Source organism: Amblyraja radiata, chromosome 29 (assembly GCF_010909765.2).
Source record: "Amblyraja radiata isolate CabotCenter1 chromosome 29, sAmbRad1.1.pri, whole genome shotgun sequence".
In the NCBI taxonomy this organism is placed as follows: Eukaryota; Metazoa; Chordata; class Chondrichthyes; order Rajiformes; family Rajidae; genus Amblyraja; species Amblyraja radiata.
Window position 1 is genome coordinate 15332248 of NC_045984.1, and position 20670 is coordinate 15352917.

Consider the following 20670-nt stretch of genomic DNA (forward strand, 5'->3'; position numbering starts at 1 on the left):
GAGTTTGCACGTTCCCCCTTTGACCGCGTGGGTTTTCTCCAGGTGCTCCGGTTTCCTCCCACATTCAAAAGACGTGCAGGTTTGAGCTTCTGTAAATTGTCCCTAGTTTGTAGAATAATAATAATAATAATGGATGGGATTTATATAGCGCCTTTCTAATACTCAAGGCGCTTTAAATAGAAACAGCGTAAGGGTAATCATTGGTCAGCACAGACCCGGTGGGCCGAAAGGCCGGTTTCAACGCTGTATCTCCAAGCTAAAGATGAGATGAGGCCAGCGGCAGATCAGCCATGAGCATATTGGATGGTGGGTCAGGCTTGAGGGAGCCCGGTGGCCTACTCCTGCTCCTAGTTTCTAGTAGCCTATGTTTTCAACTCTTGTCTGCACATGTCATAAGTAAGCAATGATCTCAGAAGATCCTTACCAAACATATTCTTTTCACTCCAATGACAGAAAACGCAAAGAAAGTGATCCCAGGACCAAGTGTCTTCTCAACAATGCTGAAGTGCCATCCCATCATCCCATGGACCCGGTCGAAATGAGACGCATCAACTTTCAGACGCCAGGTAAAGATGCAGTGACTGTGCTTTCTGTCGGTACAGATATAATAATCTAAAGAAAGCTTTGGTTTTGTTTATCAATGTTTGGTGAGTGCCGCAGGGACAGGTTTAGCTGAGCCTGACTACACTGAACTGTGAACTATTTGGGCATGAACAAAAGGGTGGTGGTGATGCAACAGTGGAACAGAGATTGTTACTCTGCCATTCTGCTGACGACACTCCGATGTTTTTGGTTATGGTGATATTTTGAGTCTGTAGTCCTGAACTCAGTAAAAGACTGAGCATGGAAAAGCATCTTGCAGGGGCTATAATGTAAGTTCATTTCCCAAGAATGGATGGATAAAGTAGCTGGATTTTCAATGGTAAACAGTCCCCACTTCTCCCACTTGCCCTAAGAAGCCATGGATGATTCAACAGTCTCAATATTGGTTTGCAAGCCTAGCTTAGTCTAGCCATTACGGTGAGTAAAATTGGGATGAGGTCCCTTCATTCGTATCTTGAAAGGATTGTCAGGTATCGCAGAATGAAAACCTTCCACCAATTTTTTAAGCTAATCTCGATCCGGCTCCGGCAATCAGTGAAATTTTCTACTTCACAGTAATCCTCCAGGTAAAATTTTATGGAAACCATTGGGAGGAATCCATCCTACCAAGGCAGAACAAAGTCCTTCCACAAAAAGCTTCAACAGCCTGTTATGTCGCATATATCAAAAGGATACCGCATTATATTAGGAGAGAGAGAAGGGATAAGGATGGGAGGAGGAGAACAGGAGGAAGGAGATGGCAGGAGCAAGATGGCGTGACAGAGCGGAGGAAGGGTTGAGGAAGAGAAGGAAGAGCAACAGGAATGGCAGCAGCATCTGACAAAGCCACTTCCATGATGGCTAACTTAATTGTAAGAGTTATATTTTCTCCACGTTTACACAGACAGGTTACTTCTGGGGCTGGCAAACGCTGGGGCAGTTTGTACCACAGTTGCCAATCTCCTGGCCACATTCTTTAGAGAGGAGGTAGCAGCCTGCTGTGTACAAGACCTCCCATTCAAGGCACAGCAGTTGTAGGAATGTTTAAAACTTGCAGCAAAAAGTGTGAAACTCCCTGTCATACCCTTCAACAGATGTTGTAATTACAAATCTAAACACATTTAAATCTCGCATTTCATCAAATATTAAAATGTGTGGGCTTTTAATGTGACTCTTTGTGATGGATGATTAGCCGAGGCGTTTTTACCAGTGCTTGAGAAATACGATCCCTAACCAAATGTTAAATCTTTAGTAGGATTCTTCCATTATTTATAAAACCGCTGGGTAGAAATTAGCAGTTTGTTTGGTAGATAAGGGATATTTTCTTCCTGAAGAATCCTTCTCGACTATGTCATTAATTGAGCCCACTGTAGGGGAGAGTGCAGTGTTGCTGCAAAGTGGATGCACATGGGCTTGGGCCCCACAGCACCTCAAGGTTGAATCAGCAGCCTTATGCCCCTGTCCCACTTAGGAAACCTGAACGGAAACCTCTGGAGAGGTTTTGCTATTGCAATTGCTATGGAAGATTTCATCATAAAATAAGAATTCTATAATATTGCAAGGTTATTCTGCAAATCCAGTTTGACAGAGGTCATGCATTTTAAGGTAGTGACGACTGGATTTTGTATTGCTTTGGGAGTCCATGTTATGGGTATACAGCTGAAAACCGTTTGCCAATTACAACTGAATCAGTCATTCATTTGAAACAATCATTTGGTGCATTTGAGAATTTCTTGGTGTTTATCGACAAATTAGGAAGGATGTTTCACCATGTGGTGGCATTTTATGTTGGTTAACACATTGTGTGCAAGCGCTGCGATTAGGGGAGAAGCAATAGGCCGGGTATTTGTTTTGTCAGTGAATTTTCTGGCATTGTATTCTGGATGTCAAGAAATTTGGGAATCTGTCCATGCCGCCAGGTCTGATGACAGAACATTAAGTTTTGATTAAGATAAGCACAACTAATCACTAATCCAGTGCAGGTGAGCAGTCAAAATTATTGACCATGTAAACAAGACCATTGACTCAGTGATCTCCATTTACACTCCAAGTTTTTTCTTGGAAGCAATGAGAAAGGACTCATCTTGGGAGCAAAACCCGTTTACTTTTACACCCGGGTCACCTGGAGTACAGTTAATGATTGGGGTACGAAAGGAGAGAGCTAACTATGGCTGTGTGATGCAGCCCCGGACTACCTCAATGTGAGGCAGAGCACTTGTGACGGGTTCCGTGCCATCATTGCTTCATCTATACAATGTAGCTCTCTTTGGTTACTAGATTATGGCTGCTTGATAGTGCCAGCAACAGCCCAATGTGACCCAGTCAGTCCACAAGCTGTGCTGAGTTAGATGATGCGAGTGGGCTCCACAGAATTGATGCATATGGCATTGGTGCCCATAAGGGAGCGGCTGGAACTGCTGCTCCTCATCAGAGCCATGGCAGACACAGTCAGCAGCATCAGTGATCTAGAACATGGCTGACGCAGCAAAGATCCAGAGGCAGAGCTCGACTGTGGAGCCACTGTGCAACCGGGGATACTTTCTGTAGCAGTTTAGTTTAGCTTACAGATACAGCGCGGGCGCGGGTACATTGGACCATAGAGTCCACGCCGATCACCCCACACACTAACACTATCCTACACACTCGGGACCATTTACAATTCTTACTAAAGCCAATTAACCGATAAACCCATACGTCTTTGCTGTGTGGGAGAAAACCGGAGCACCAGGACAGAGGTGGTCATAGGGAGAACGTAAACTCCGCAGAGACAGCACCTGTGGTTGGGATCAAATCTGGGTCTCTGGCGCTGTAAGGCAGCAACTCTACCACTGTGCCATCGTGCCACAGTGATAGCAGAAAAATGTCAATGGGTCTGGAACAGAGTTGAGATAATTACCAGACAGCTGCACACAACCCGAGAAAAACTTTATTTAATGCTTTTTTCATTACTTTTTGTTTAATGAGCTACTAAAATATTATTTGACTGGGTGAGGCAGTTGGAGATATGGGAATGAATGATGAAACATTCATAATCACATCCAACAAAACTTGGAAGTCAAGATGAGAGTCACGACAGGAGTAAAAGCATTGGGAGTCCGATTGTGGACCCCACTTAGCCTTTATCCAACCTTAACCCCTAAGTCTTGCCAGTAGCCTAACTTACCCTCCCAGGAGCAACTTTTACCGTAGTCACTCTGGGGATCTGCCCTCATAAGTTGGGGTCCCGACGCCTCAGGCAGTTCCGCGTGGACACAATTACCACACTTAAGAGAGAGCGAGTACCGAAGAGAGAAAGACAAGACAAAGAGGTAAGAAACGTAACAAATTGCCGAGTTCTTTGAGAGGGCCAGATCGGAGACTGACTGTTTATTCATGCATTTGTTTGTTTGTTTGAGTTCCCGTTTTGTTTTCTGTTATCTCCCCCTTAAGTTGCGTTCTGCCAGCCTGTAGATTTAAGTGTGTTCACGTGCTGATGTTTCTTTTCACAGAATCTGTTGTCAGCAGTCCCCTCAGTGAACCCGAATTTGCAAGTTAGTTCCCACTTGCATTTTATGCCTATTGTTTTGTTAGCTTATTTGATTTTGTTTTGTTTTGAATATATATAGCATATATATGTAACGTAATATATATATCTATATATGTAAGTACGTATAAATCTGTGTTTCTTATCCACCTCAATGTAGTTTTTAACTTGCGTTTCTCTTTCGAGCTCTTGGCTGCTCATTGGCTAAGCTTTTAGCTCCTCTCACTTTTGCATGTTTTTTTAGGTGTATGTTTTTGACATCAATTTGGGGTTGCCTGCAGATTTGTGGCTTCATCAGTTTCGTCTGGTGGTCTAGTGGGCGTCAGGACATGGGAGCAGTGGGTGGGGAGGGGGAGGAGAGACAGATAGACTGGAAGCTAAGACTTCAGAAGCCAATCTTCCACACACAGTAGTTTTCATGGAATGGTGACAACACAGGAGGTCATTCGGCCCAAGATGTCCTTGCCAGTTCTTTACCAAATTTGTCCAAGGAATGGTTTTACACCGTTAATTCACAATTTTCTTGTGGAGGGTGACGGCCAGAGAAATTCCCAGCTCAATAGGGAAGCTGCGCACTCTAATGAAGGGGAGGATGATGAAGTGTTGCTCAGTTTTGGTCCAATTCAGATTAATTTATGTTTGGTATACCAAGGTGACAGATTATCTCTCAGATGGCAAAACCATTATAGGATATTCCGATATATATAGTCCCTTCTGATGTGTTTCCACGCATCTCACCTGCGACCTATGCTGCACTTCTTCTCCTGATGTTAATATTTTCTCTACTGCTGGAATGCATTATTGCAAATCACAACAAAATGTTCAGATAGAATCAGGAGTTATACAATACGGAAATAGGCCCTTCGGCCCAACACCCATGCCGATCTTGACACCCCATCTAAGCTAGACTAATTTGCCCACAAGTGGCCCATATCATTCTAAACCTTTCCTCTCTATATACCCGTCCAAATGTATTTTAAATGTTATTGTAGGTGCCTCAACCACTTCCTCTGGCAGCTCATTCCATGTACCCACCAACCTCTGTGTGGAAAAAATTGCCCATCAGGTTTAAATGTTACCCCTGTCGCCTGAAGCCTATGCCCTGGGTAAAAGACACTGTGCATTCATCCTATCCATTCCCCTCATGATTTTATACACTTGAGGAACTTCCTCTGGACCCTGAAGGGAAGAGGATTACTCTTCTTTATGCTTAAACTAATTTCTCACACGCTTTTCCTATCAAATAAAATCTTTATCCTTACCATCAAAAGTAATCTTTGATTATAGCTATTTAATCCGATGTCATTTTCTCCACACCACAGAGGATGTTGGTTCATAAGACACAAGCCTGTCCTGTCTTTTTCATTGCAGTTTAACCAAAATTGGCCCAACCAGCTTAGAGCATCACAGAATTTCAAATGCAAAGTGGAGGCACCATCTATCGATATCTATTACAAATTCTTTGCAATGGTTGGTAAAAAGTTTGCATTGGAAGGCAACTCGCCCTAAAACTGCCTCTAACCCTGGGTAGAATTCATAACCACCTCAGCCATTTGCTGTGAGCATCCAAGTCTGTTTATTCAACAGAAGGGAATCAATAATCACACTAAAATTCTTGTTAGAATAGCCCAATTTAAGAAGAAACTCACATGAGGCAATATAATTTGTTCTGTTCAAATAAGTTCATAAGTTCCAGGAGCAGAATAAGGCCATTCACCCATCAAGACTACTCCGCTATTCAATCATGGCTAATCTATATTTCCCTCTCAACCTCATTCGCCTACCATCGCCCCATAACCCCTGACACCCTTACTAATCCAGAATCTGTCAATCTCTGCCTTAAAAATATCCATTGACTTGTCCACCAAAGCCATCTGTGGCAATGAATTCCACAGATTCACCATCCTCAAAGAAATTCCTTCTCATCTCCTTTCCAAAGGTACGTCCTTGTATTCTGAGGCTATGGCCTCTGGTCCCAGACTCTCCCGCTAGTTGAAACATCCTCTCCACATTCACTGTATCTGGGCGGTTCACTATCTTTGGAATTGTTTTTAATCACGATAATGCTTCTGCTCTTCATGGCAAGCCCCTCGTCAGTCTTATTGATAAACTGGATTAGTTTATTTTTCAAAATCAAACCTTCTTCTAAATTGCACAAGCCGCAAAGTGCTGAATGAACATCTGGGGAGGGAATGAACAGACAATGTTTCTGGTTGGGATCTTCCTCAGAGTTGTGAGCTTTCTGGCATATTTTGTACTCAGTGGTCTTCAGATCTATTGAGAAAAAAACTGACAAATATATACAGTCAAATGCTAATCTGACAGCAGTTTGAACTTGGACCATTAATTTTGGCTGGAGGATATTTTAAGCCTTTTTCTTTATGTTGTTCCTTGCTCTTCATAGAATCATAGAACTTTTTTAAGAGGGGAGGCCATTCTTCCCATTCATTTTGATTCTTACTGAGTTTCTTTCCCATATATGGTACACAGAACAACCAAGCATGCACACTCACATGCATTTATGGGCACATGCACAAATGTACACATGCATGCATAGGCACAGTGCAAATGATTTGTCTGTATATAACCATATAACCATATAACAATTACAGCACGGAAACAGGCCATCTCGACCCTTCTAGTCCGTGCCGAACACATAATCTCCCCTAGTCCCATATACCTGCGCTCAGACCATAACCCTCCATTCCTTTCCCATCCATATAACTATCCAATTTATTTTTAAATGATAAAAACGAACCTGCCTCCACCACCTTCACTGGAAGCTCATTCCACACAGCCACCACTCTCTGAGTAAAGAAGTTCCCCCTCATGTTACCCCTAAACTTCAGTCCCTTAATTCTCAAGTCATGTCCCCTTGTTTGAATCTTCCCTACTCTCAGTGGGAAAAGCTTTTCCACGTCAACTCTGTCTATCCCTCTCATCATTTTAAAAACCTCTATCAATTCCCCCCTTAACCTTCTGCGCTCCAAAGAATAAAGCCCTAACTTAGCCCTAACCTAAAAAAGCCCTATATACATTCAATGCAGCTGCACACAAATAGACGCTCAGATATCAAACTACTATTCATGCTGAGGATTATTTTAATACCAGCCACCTCACTGGATTTCTTACAAGTAATTGTGAACTGGATGACAAAATGGCTTAATAGCATTTAATGCTGAAAATATAATTTAACATAAAAATGGCAAATATTATGCAAATATTAATTTCATATTCAGATCAACAGTACGATCATGTAGCTTCAGATCAACCTTGATTATTGACGGCCAGTCTATGTGTCTTCAAGACAGTGGGGTACAAATTAGTATTGGTAACTTACACATATGTCGAGTTAATCTCAATAGAACCAAATGCCAGAAGTGGAAAACAAACAGGTTTAGTGCTGTCCACAGTGTCAAATTTTCACCTCAACACGGTACGGATCAGGGCAGCTGTCCATTGCAGTCAGTGGGTGATGGCCATTCATTCTGTCATCAAATGCTTAAATCTGATTAGGCAGGCCCCCTAATTTACGGTCGAACTTACATCTGTCAGCATTTTATCAGATCTTTCAGGAAAGCTTCACCAACATGAATGGCAATTGATAACACCTGGTTTTTCACCATCTAGAGAAATGTGTGCTTGACGAGTGAGTGCCATTCAATACATAAATGTGCAGACCATGTACAAAGTATTATCAGACAGAAGGTGGAGGGTCTGCAGGTAAAATGGCCATAACACTCAGCTTTACCTTTCCAAGCCGCCCTGCTGCTAAGATAGAAGGTGGGCCCCAATTTCATTCATTTGGATGAATCCTGCCCTGTCATTTGACAATGATCTTTGCTCAAATAGCTGGACCTGGTAGCACAGCCAAATAAACAAGACTAATACATCCATGCATATGGTGTATGTGTGCACAGGGGCAAGAGGGGGTGCACAATGACAGCAGGCAATGCTTCTTTTGATATCATTTGTGCGGGATCGTATGGCACAAATGAGGCTTACGAACTCAATCAGGGCTGAGGTTAGCTGTGGCATTCATTAGAGGGCCTTACCTTCCTGGGCCTGGGGCCAGCATCTTCTGCCAGGTACGTGCTTTCTTTAAATTCTCTTTGATAGATGGTGCTTCAACCTCCACCTCAATTACTCCCACCCACAACACCCGCCACCCCATCATCTCTCCATGTCAACTTCCCCATCAAATCATCTCCCTCATGTATACCCTCAGATTATCAGGATCTTCTTCCCAAACAAATGACTATTCCATGGTCATTCGCTTAATTATTACTTTACACCAATCTGATCTTCTCTCCATTGGGATGCACCTTACCCCAACAATTCCCAATCCCCTTCCCCCCCACCCCACTCCCATCCCACAACTTCCGCAGTGATTCACTTCCTTAGCTATCTTGTTCTCTCTAACTCAAATCTACTGCTAATCTCACTTTCTCTTCAATCGCCATTGTCCTCAATGGCAGGACCCCAGAGAAAAGGCCTTGGTGTGATTCTCCTCACATGAGGCATCCTTTACAGCCCACAACACCGCCAACCTCACATGCTGAGGTATCACTGCGTGGAAGCTGGCAGTAATCTGTTCTGGCTCCCCTGGGCAGTGCCACATTGACCTTTTATTTCATGCACTTTACAACTTCTGAGCCAGAATTGTTATGGAAGGTTTTCGTACCATTATATTCATCCCCAGTCATTGATCAAATTCTGGCCTTGAATAGTGACAAGAGAAAAATCCAACAGATTATATATATCTCGTCCGTAGCTAGGTTTAATTAGCATAAGTAACACGGCAGCCTTCCACGAGATTTGTGGAATGAAGAATAATGTAATATAAATGGAAATGAATCTGGGTTCTGCAAGATACAACCTTTTGATATTCATTCACCTCATTGGTGCTTTGGATCTGCATGTACAACTGTACAACTGTACAACTAAATGGCACAGGGCCATCATAGATTGCATGTCCTTTAACTACAGGGCCATCATAGATTGCATGTCCTTTAACTCATCATTGTACAGAGAGTTTGAGGAGCTGGGAGTGTTCTGTACATCAGCAAAATTCTGCAGATGCTTCAAATCTCAAATAAATACAGAAAGAGCAAGAAATAATCAGGTTAGGCAGCACCTGTGGAGAGAAACATGGAGTTTACATTTCAGTTTGATAACTTTTTATCAGAATCTTTATTGGCCTAAATCGTTCCTCTCTCCACAGACGCTGCCTGATCTGTTAAGTACTTGGAGCACGCGCACAAACATGCGCACACGCGCACACACACACGCACACACGCTCTCTTCTTGCAAGGAATCAATGCTTTCCTCATTAACCAGGAGAGTTAAACTTGTTTCCGCACTGTGACATGATGCCTGTACTGTGCCAGTGCCTGCAGTGTGTATGTGGTGGAACAAGCACAGACCACGTTTAATTTCAGAAATATATTTTATTCATAATATATATAGTGAATATAACCAGTACATGTGACAATAATAAAGCAATGCTGATATCAATATATCTCTCTACATTCAATATATTTATTGTACCATCAATCCAATACATTCCCTTATCAACGCCACTCACTTTGACTCCTTAAACAATGCACCCAGCGAGCATTTGAGATTCTGTTGCATAGGAACCGGCCCCTCAGTGTCCAGGTTACAGGGCCCTAAACTGATGTTCTTCACCACAGAGACTTTCCAGAGGCTGCACCGACCTTCAGTGTATCCTTCAATGTATATTCATGCTCCTTGAAATATCCAGTTGGCACATTTGTTTTGCAAATATCTCCTTACATTTGGAGACCGACTTGAGTTGAGGTGGCAGGTAGAGATGACTGCTACTTCCCCTCCATCATATCCTGACCCTAGCAATTACACTGCCACCACGATACACTGCAGGAGAAGTCACTCGAATACTGCAGATATTAATGGACCAGACGTTAAACATTTGTGCTGCCAGCTCAAATGCAATGCTTCTACCAGTAACCTCAACCCCACATAACGTTATTGAATGATAGCCTCTCATCTATGTGTGTCCATGGTCTAACTGGATGGGTTTCGGGAACCTGGTTACAAGGTTTGGTAGAAAGCAAAATGTGAAGCTCTAGTTTGCTTAGCTTGCAAATATTGGCCGTCGTGGAGGTGAGAAAGGAGGTTCTGTGCTTGATACATCGTTAGTTGACCGTGAGCCATGCAGAGCTGGAGAGAATAGAAATTACCTCCCCCATCGCTGTATATTAACTATTGGAAACTGCATCACTGTTTGGTGAGGAAGGATGCCATTTGATCTGCAAGGACTTCCTAATCAAATAACCCTTTGACTTCAATAGACAAGATTCAAACATGGATAGCTGTCCTTGGTGATGGGGCAAGGGATGAGGGCGAGGTTGGTGCCAATGGGTATCCTTGTGGGAACGGTACTGCAGCATATCAAAGGAATAATGTCGGCTGAGCGGGAGATTTAGTCGAAGGGATGTGAAAGTAAAGAGTGGGTAGCTTAAAGAGTAACCTGTGAGTCATGGATTCAGAAAGGCTGCACTTCCACTGTGCCTCAGTTGGAACATGCAGCATCTGGGACTGTGCAGTGAAGGAAGGGAGATCTACACAGGAAGGCATCTCTTACCTTCCAGCTTGTTTTTGAGCTGCCTTTTACAACAAAACTCCAAAAGGCAAAGACCGCGCCCAAATCTTTTCACTCTTGTGAGTCCGTGCAAGACTTGGGAAGGGTGGTTAAGGTGGTGGCCTCAATTGCTTCCTCTTTTGCTAGAGAGTGTGGCTGCATCTGCCGTTTTCCATGATGCTGGAATGTATTCTCCAACACAGTACCCTTTTTGTTTTGTGTTGTAAGAATCTGCTGCGATGTCCCACCATAAAAACTGATGATGATTTCATGCTTGCTTCTCATCTCTGTGCTGCCTCGATTTTAACGTCCATACTGTCTGCTTCCAATGATCAAACTCTGCTGAATCTGTAACAGGGCTTGAAATTCTCCATAGCAACCAAAGGCATTTCCCGCTATCTCCTCGAGCAGGGCCCGGTAATTCCATTAGGGACATGCTTGTGGAGACAGCCAGATATAGGGATCAGAAAGGAAAGAGAAAACCCAGGGAAACAAAACAATGCACCAAAGTACCAGGTAACCAAGGCAACGCAGGAAAACTCATTAAAAGGGGATGGTGTCGATGGCATGTCAAAATGAAAATTCATGGCTTCCCCATCTAGATAAACAAAAATACACAGCAGATCTGAAATTTAAAAAAATAGACAGCAAACCTGCCTGCATCGCACAAAGCAAGGTCCTGTACCCTATTTTATTTTTATTACAATTCATATCGTGCAAGATGAGTGCAATACAGTTTTCGCAATATAATATTAAATGTTTTAATAAGTTTGACATTCATGATTTCACTTAGTTTATAGACTTCTAATTTATGGTTTGCAAGATAATATTTCTCGATGAGAGAATATCCTTAAAGTAGTTTAGGTTGGGGTTGAGCATTACACACTGCGAGGTCTTCAAAGTATGCAGAGGACACCAGGTTAATAACATACAGTCACTTCACCTGTTGTTGTAAGTAAACTGAGTTGAAGCACAAACATTAATGGTACGTGTCATTGGTGTGGAAAGAAAGTGGGCACTTTCTGTATGTTTCCAGGAGTAGCGTGATTTTGTCACAGAGATCCACAGTGACAGTGTTTTTTTATTAAAGGGGTGTCTTTTGCTCTTTTTATTGCCTTTCTTTCCTGCTGATCTCTGCATGTATCAGGCAACTGAATCAGCAATACCACTGTCACGTTCAAATTCTTGGCTGTGGATGATGATAACTGGCCTCTATATTCACTGCGCCTGCTCAGTCCTTCAACACTCTTTAACAACTGCGCAGCAGAGGTCGTGAGCTTAGCATGGCAGAGGATTCAGAACTGCATCCCAGCAAACTGAGGCCAGGCAACCCTAAAGGTCCTTTAACTAACCCACCTCTCCTATTCTTTCATCACACCTCCACAACTGTTCCCTCAGAATATTCCCTGCTCTGCTTTGCTTCTCCTCAGCCATTGGCTGCTGCAGATGGGGTGAAATGGATGGTGCTCTCCTAGCAATTAACTATCTTTTTCTGAGAAGCCATCGTTTCCACTTGGCCATCTTGCCTAACCCCATTCCCAGGATGAAACTGGAAACTCCTTATGTTGGAAAACCCAGGAATAACATTCAATTCCCCTCACAAGGTGATGGATCACACCCAGTAAAAATACTCCTCAAACCCTCATCAGACCCCTGGGCTTCCCCTTCCAAAGTCACCCTTGCAAGGAGTGGGCCATTAAACAGAGTCAGATATGCCTGGGTACCCAAGCAGAATCTGAACTTACTGTGCCATAAATACAACTGAGGCTCTAAACTGCATGCACACAACTGAAGGAGAATTTCACTAGTAAATACAATGAAAATTTTAGTTCTTTAAAAGGAGTTGGCTAAAAGTATTTCAACTTTCTGAAATATTTTCAGGTAGCCTGATTTTCTTTGACTATCAAGTATAACACTCCTTGTTTGGAATCCCATTTCACGTTCCTACCTATGCTGATTGGTATGATGCTGCTTGCAAAATTTAAAGTTTTTGTGATCATTGGGGAGGGACAGATGAAGTGGGATAGAAGAAATGGCAGTAGTTAAGGAAACGGATGAGGCTGACTTCAAACTCACTTCATAAACCCATGTGTGCAGGAGAAGATCAGGAGGCAGATTCCAGTACTTTAGTCAGACAGGGAATATATTGATGGAAATACCTTTCCGGAGAAACCACACTGAGAGGGTTCCAGTGTGTTTCCTGTAAGAAAATGGGTTCCTTGCAAATTGTTGGGTCTCAAATTTCAAGCCCTGATGATGTAATGTTCTAACCACACAGATCCTCTTCTACTCCTCTCATTTCAGCCTTTTCACCTGGGACTGATGAATGAATTATAACGATGTGTTTCTTTCATTGTTTGCTTTTTAAAATGATATCTCCGTTATGTCTTCCCACAGGCATGATGAGTCACCCACCAATTCCCATCACAGAGCTCGCTGAACACACGGAGCATTTGAAAGCAAACGACAACCTGAAGTTTTCACAGGAGTACGAGGTAAAGTATGGATTACTTTAGAAATGAATCCATGGCACCTGCAGCTTGCGAGTTCTTGATCTTCGAGAAACTAGCAGAGATTTGCATTCTTATGGAAACTTGACGCCTAGTCAAAATCACAAACACCTGACACTGTTCCTAACCAGTGTGCAGGTTTGGAAATGTTTCTGTTTTACAGTACAGAATAACTAATGAGTGCACAGCATAGACTACCAATGTACCAAATGCTATTTGTTCTTTCACAGTGGTGGTACCATTATCACATAGATCGCCCTCAGAATATTCCCAAGGCAGGAAAGACACAAAATGCTGGAGTAACTGAGCGGATCAGGCAGCATCCCTGGAAACACATGGATAGATGATGTTTAGAAACATAGAAAATAAGTGCAGGAGGAAGCCATTCGGCCCTTCGAGCCAGCACCGCCATTCTTTGTGATCATGGCTGATCGTCCCCAATCAATAACCCGTGCCTGCCTTCTCCCCATATCCCTTGATTCCACTTGGGTCCCGACATGGATCCCGACCCAAAACATCATCTATCCATGTTCTCTAAGGATACTGTCTGGCCCGTTGAGTTACTCCAGCATTTTGTGTCTTTCCTTGGTAAACCAGCATTTGCAATTCCTTGTTTCTACAGTACATAAGAGAGATTTAGTATCGGTTTATTCTCAGGAATGGCTCACCACAATCACAGATAAATAAAAAAGAGTTTATTCCTGTCTATCCTAAAATATTTTGAATGATTGACCAAGGATACTGTCATTTTGACCTTGAAATAAATGATTTGTTAATGCAAGTAACCATTGTGCATCACCACATTTTATTTTTCATACTTCAGATTTTCTTATGACATTCAGCCCATTGAGATGCCAGCTTTCAGAACTGCTGTGTTCAAATTGTAATAATCACTTTTATTTTTTATTTTTCTGTTTTGCAAGTTTATCTGAAGGTTAAGTGCTATTTAAGCATTGCTAGCTGAAATGAGAGTCCAGGATGCGATTTATCTAACTTGTTGAGTTTGATTTAACTTATTGAGTGATTGAGTGATCTCACTGCATGACCTCACAATGGATTAGCCTTACTGAGTATAGTTTAGAGTTCAGAAATACAACGTGGAAACAGGCCCTTCGGCCCACCGAGTCCATGTCAACCAATGGTAGCCTACACACTAATTCTATCCTACATAATAGGGACAAATTGCATAGGCCAGTTAACCTACAAACCTGCACATCTTTGGGATGCGGGGGAAACTGGACCACCCAGAGAAAACCCATGCGGTCACAGGGAGAACATGAAGACTCCGTAGAGACAGCACCCGCAGTCAGGATTGAACTCTGGTCTCCGACGCTGCAGGAAGCAACTCTATTGCTGCACCACTATGCCACCCTGCAAACCAAAACCCCTCATCTCCAACTCTAGTTGGGCTGAGTTAAATGATCCAAGATGGCAATGATTGGCAAATGTTGCCACCCATTCCAGTGGCTCATGAATGGCAGAGCAGACATTTGGATTTTAGTCTATGGAATTTTTCCTGTGGGTACTGATGGAAATAGAATTAAAAGAGGAGAGTTTAAGTATTTGAGTAAAAAGCAGCTAGCAAGTTAGGTGACAAAGAGGTGCATAGTATTGCGAATGAATTATTTCATGAATTGCCAAACTACGGCAGGCAAAGTAGTTTGTTTCTATTCTTTGAGGTTCTATGGTTGTAGGAAGAAGAAAAGCAGGATTAAGGAAAGACTTTGGACCTTTTCCAATTCTACCCAAAAGGACATAAAAGGCAGAGGAGGGGTTGCCATGGTAATGTTCGGGATTAGTGCAGTTACACACCATATCAGAAGGTCCAAGCCTGTTCTGAAAGGCATTACTTTATCTGTGGTATCACAACTTCTCTATCTTCCTCAAGGAGAATTAGGAATGTCATGATGAAGAAGCGATACCTGTGCATGGCTTCTCTCTGGATGGAGGCCACAAAAAGTGGTTATCAAACCCGTCTGAAGCTGCAAAATATAAATAAAAAAAGACATGAAAAATAGAGAGTACTTACAAAGCATTCAGAAAGTATTCAGACCCCCTCACTTTTCCACATTTTGTTACCTTACAGCCATATTCTAAAATTGATTAAATACATTTGTTTTATCATCAATCTACACACAATACCGCATAATAAAAAAGCGAAAACCGGGATTTAGAAACCTCTGCAAAGTAATTAAAATGAAATAACTCAAATATCACATTTACATAAGTATTCAGACCCTTTACTCAGTACTTTGTTGAGGCACCTTTGCTTCAAGTGTTCTTGGGTATGATGCTACAAGCTTGGCACACCTGTATTTGGGTAATTTCTCCCATTCTTCTCTGCAGATCCTCTCAAGCTCTGTCACGTCCGGGGATGGGGAACATCGATGCACAGCTATTTTCAGGTCCCTCCAGAGATTTTCGATCGGGTTCAAGTCTGGTCTCAGGCTGGGCCACTCTAGGACATTCACAGACTTGTCACAAAGCCATTCCTGCATTGTCTTGGCTGTGTGCTTAGGGTCATTGTCCTGTTGGAAGGTGAACCTCTGCCCCAGTCCGAGGTCCAGAACGCTCTGGAGCAGGTTTTCATCAAGGATCTCTCTGTACTTTACTCCGTTCATCTTTCCCTCGATCCTGACTAGTCTCCCAGTTACTGCCGATGAAAAACATCCCACAGCATGATGCTGCCACCACCATGCTTCACTGTAGGTGATGAGCGGTGCCTGGTTTCTTCCAGACATGACGCTTGGCATTCAGGCCAAAAGTTCAATCTTGGTTTCATCAGACCAGAGAATCTTGTTTCTCATGCCTTTTGGCAAACTCCAAGCGGGCTGTCATGTGCCTTTTACTGAGGAGTGGCTTCCGGCTTGCCACTTTACCATAAAGGCCTGATTGGTGGAGTGCTGCAGATATAGTTGTCCTTCTGGAAGGTTCTCCCATCTCCACAGAGGAACTCTGGAGCTCTGTCAGAGTGAGCATCGGGTTCTTGGTCACCTCCTTGACCGAGGCCCTTCTCCCCCGATTGCTCAGTTTGGCCGGGCGGCCAGCTCTATGAAGTCCTGGTGTTTCCATTTAAGACTGACATAGGCCACTGTGTTCTTCGGGACCTGCACTACTGCAGAAATTGTTGTATACCCTTCCCCAGATCTGTGTCTCCACACAATCCTGTCTCGGAGGTCTATGAACAATTCCTTTGTCTTCATTTTTTGCTCTGACATGCCCCGTCAACTGGGGGACCTTTTATAGACAGGTGTGTCCCTATCCAAATCATATCCAATCAATTTAATTTACCACTGGTGGACCAATCAAGTTGTCGAAACATCTCAAGGATAATCAATGGAAACCTAAGGATGAACCTAACCTCAATTTTGAGTGTCATAGCAAAGGGTCTGAATACTTATGTAAATGTGATATTTCAGTTCTTTCTTTTTAATTACTTTGGAAAAATTTCTAAACACCTGTTTTCGCTTCTTCATTCTGTGGTATTGTGTGTAGATTGATGATAAAAACATTGAATTTAATCCATTTTAAAATAAGGCTGTAACGTGTAACAAAATGTGGAAAAGGTGAAGGGGTCTGAATATTTTCTGAATGCACTGTATATTGTAGGAGTTGCATTGACTGAATTCCCGATTCCACTTTATTTTCTTAACTAATGCAGTTGCAGTTTTAGGAGACTCTGGCTCAGTGTGAATGAGTTTAAAGCCATCTCAGATCAGTCTTTAAGAGAATTAATTAAACTACAGGAAACTGTCCCTTTGCTTGACAATGAATCTGCACTCTCACATTGAGTCGCAACAAATTAGCTCTCAGGGGGAATGGAGTCAATGTGGAAGTTTTGAAGCTGCCACACTTGTTTCTGCAGAAGGGGTGAATTCCCTTCCACATCCAACCACTTAAGCTTGGTGGAGTTTAGTTTAGTTTTGAGATACAGCGCAGAAACAGGCCCTTCGGTCCACCAAGTCCGCATCGACCAGCGATGCCCGCACATCACCAATATCCTACACACACTAGGGACAATTTTACACTTATACCAAGCCAATGAACCTACAAACCTGTACGTCTTTGGAGTGTGGGAGGAAACTGAAGATTTCAGAGAAAAACCACTCAGATCACTGGGAAAACGTACAAACTCTGTACAGACTAGCACTTGTAGTCAGGATCGAACCCGGATATCTGGCGCTGTAAGGCAGTAGTTCTACCGCTGTGCCACCATGGAGCACATTTGTTTTCACAGCACCAATCATGCCATTGAACATAATGTACATGAAATAATATGCTTAGGAACAGTTTTTTATAAGATTCATTCAGTTAAAATGGTGTTGTCTTTAGCATAACACAGCATGATGGGTTTACATGGAGAAAGTGGGTTGAAACTTCTTCCGTGTGTCAATAATTAAAAGTCATAGATTTAAAATAATTGGCAGAAAATGAGAGGGGAAATGAAGGGAATTTTTTGCATTGGTTGTGAAATGCTCTATTTAAAAGCAAATTGCAATTCAATTCCATTGGAAATATTTTGGAAGTAATTGGACAGGTATATCAGAAAAAGTAATTTGAGTATAAACTCGAGTATGGGGCTAAACCTGCAAACTAACTGGCACGGATACAATGAGCTGAATGACTTCCTTCAGTGCAGTATTATTTTATTGTTCTACTCATAGGCTTACAGAAATCTTTTTATTAAAAGGCTAACAGGATCATCCCCTGCCAACTAGCTTCTTTCACACCTAGTTTATAGATTGTAACAGTTGTATTTAACTTACCCCTTGAAGAAAAATCTACTTCTCATTTATAGTCCAAACACATGCTTGAAGCCAATCTAATGTGAAAGAGGAATCAGTTTATGAAGTATTTTAATGGTAGGTTTCCCCTTTGTCAATGACTTATTACACATTATTGTAATGTGATACTCAGCTCCAGTGAATATATTCTGCTTCCAGCAGGATATGTTGAACGCAGATACTTTCATGCAGTTAACTGAATGGTTTACCTCAGCATTTGAAGAACATCCTTGTGAAGCAGCTTAGTGACAAAGATTCATTGCTATGACCCTGCATGAAAGTGGAAGCAGCAATTCGTAAAGCATTAAAAAAATACCCTTGTTTCAGAATATTCCTTTATATCTTCTCGGGTTCGCTTGAATCAGACATAAACTGATTGAACTGGTCGCAAATCAACCACGCATTTTACTCCTGTGAATTTAGTGAAGAAGTAAAATGGAAATGGAATCAAATGACAAAAGGGGCCTCCATGAAGAAATTATACATTTTAATAAATCATTCTAGATCATAATTGAAAGAAATAATGAAGTATATGATATTGAATACTGAAAATAATACCATGGTGAGATTCTTGAATGGCAAATTGTAGGAACAAAGAGTAAGATCTTTCTCCATTTTTTTCTCTTCCTTTTCCCTTCAATATTTTAGTCAATTGATCCGGGTCAGCAGTTTACATGGGAACACTCAAACATGGAGGTGAACAAACCCAAAAACCGCTACGCCAACGTGATTGCCTATGACCATTCCAGAGTTATCTTGGCACCGATCGAGGGTGAGTCTCCAAAACATTGTAGTCAATCGCATCTCAAGGTTCAGAGCTCTGAATGGGGAAATCCAAAGTGGTTTGTAAGGTCATTCAATCTGCACTATCTGATCTAAAACCAGTGCTATGGATTCCCTATGCTGTGACGTTGCCCATTTTTCTGTGTAAGCTTCATTTTTATTTTGTCTTTCTGCAAGGAATCAATTTTGCACCGTCGCCACTGAAAATACCAACACAAGTAGATAAGATGGTAAAGAAGGCAAACGCTATGCTTGCCTTGAATATAAGAGTTGGGGCATTGAATATAAGAGTTACAAAATCATGTTGCAGCTTTATAGAACAATGTTCAGGTTGCATTTGTAGTACTGTGTGCAATTCTGGTTGCCCCATAACAGAAAAGATGTGAAGGGTGCAGAAGAATTAGTGAGCAAAAACAAAGTGCTGGAGGAACTCAATGGGTCAGGCAGCATCTGTAGAGTGTATGGACAGATGATGTTTCAGGTCAGGAGTCTTTTTCAGACTGATGGAATAGGGGGAGGAAAGCTGGAAAAGAGAGGTGGGGATGGGGCAAGTCCTGGCGAGTGATGGGTGGATACAGGCAAGGGTGGGTGATTGGCAGATGGGTGGAGAAAGTGCCAAAGGCTTGAGACAAAAAGGTGACAAAAGGATGTAAGAAAAGTTAAGAAGGGAAGTGGTCTCTATGGAAAGCAGAAAGGGGTGGGAACTCAAAGACATCCGTGGAGAGAGTGATCTCTTTGGAATCCCAAAATCCACAATCAGAGTCACAGGGATGGTGGGGAATGCTGAAGAAACTTTTAAATAGAGAGATATGGGGTACATGCAGGCAGAAGGGATTACTTTAAGTTGACATCATATTTAGCAGAGATATTGTATAGGCCAAAAGGCCTATTCATTTGCTGCACTGTTCTGTGCTCTATGTTCATAAATGAAGCTTCACTTCCCTATAAAGGGCTGGGGCAAATGGCTGACTGGGACAAAGTACATTCCTGGAACCTAGGTTGGAATCTTCCCTATAACAATGTCATGGAAATCTTATTATTAGTATCTGAAAAAAAATAATAATATAGGTTAATTTTGACCCATTTCTGAGCTAGTGTAGTGGAAAATCCAAAGCTACATATAACTTTTCATTTAATAGACACGCTCAATCATTGATGCTAAGAATATTGCAGATTTTGACATAAGCATGGCATGCAGTTATTGCAGCCAGGAGGCCCAAGCTCTTGTCAACATTAACTTCATAAATATCTATATTACTAAAAGTCTGTTCTTGACTGGTTTTGGCCATCTGTGCTGCGATTTCCAAGAGAACGCCGCCACCTACGGCCGTCATTTTTGGCCACCTCGCTCAGAGCCCCCCTCCGCCGCATGTGTGCCGAGGATTTTCCCCGTCGATTAAAAATTACTGAGATATTAATGTTTTTACAAAATTCCCCACTCTCTCTGCTGCCCCCGCTGGCGGCAGGGGGAAAGACTATAAAACCAGGAAGTGGTGTGCCACACAGTCTCTTCAAGATGGAGGAAGGCAGAGGGTCACGTTTCTCTGAGCTGTGAATGACACTGAACACATGTCTACTCAAATGTAAGTGCCCTTAGTGGTTCTAAAATGCTTGCAGAATGTGTCTATTGGTTCTAAAGCTTGCAAAAAGTGTCTCCATTGGTTCTAAAGCTTGCAAAAAAATGTCTCTTGGTTCTAAAGCTTGCAAAAAATGTCTATTGGTTCTAAAGCTTGCAAAAAATGTCTATTGGTTCTAAAGCTTGCAAAACAATGTCTATTGGTTCTAAAGCTTGCAAAAAATGTCTCTTGGTTCTAAAGCTTGCAAAAAAATGTCTATTGGTTCTAAAGCTTGCAAAAAAATGTC

General features: G+C 42.2%; 1 protein-coding gene across 40 annotated transcripts in view; it reads left to right on the forward strand.

Moving 5' to 3' along the window:
- The window catches only part of LOC116989340 (receptor-type tyrosine-protein phosphatase S-like), a 394665-nt gene that overhangs the window by 322456 nt on the left and 51539 nt on the right, over nt 1-20670 (forward strand). For 23 of the 40 annotated variants that reach the window (XM_033046622.1, XM_033046611.1, XM_033046619.1 and 20 more), the window contains 4 exons: nt 454-566; nt 4071-4112; nt 13128-13225; nt 18673-18796. In XM_033046622.1, the coding sequence (XP_032902513.1) occupies nt 454-566; nt 4071-4112; nt 13128-13225; nt 18673-18796 (377 nt within the window). Of the gene's footprint in view, nt 1-448; nt 567-4070; nt 4113-13127; nt 13226-18672; nt 18797-20670 lie in introns of all 40 variants that reach the window. The other 17 variants (XM_033046631.1, XM_033046632.1, XM_033046634.1 and 14 more) reach the window with 2 other exon arrangements.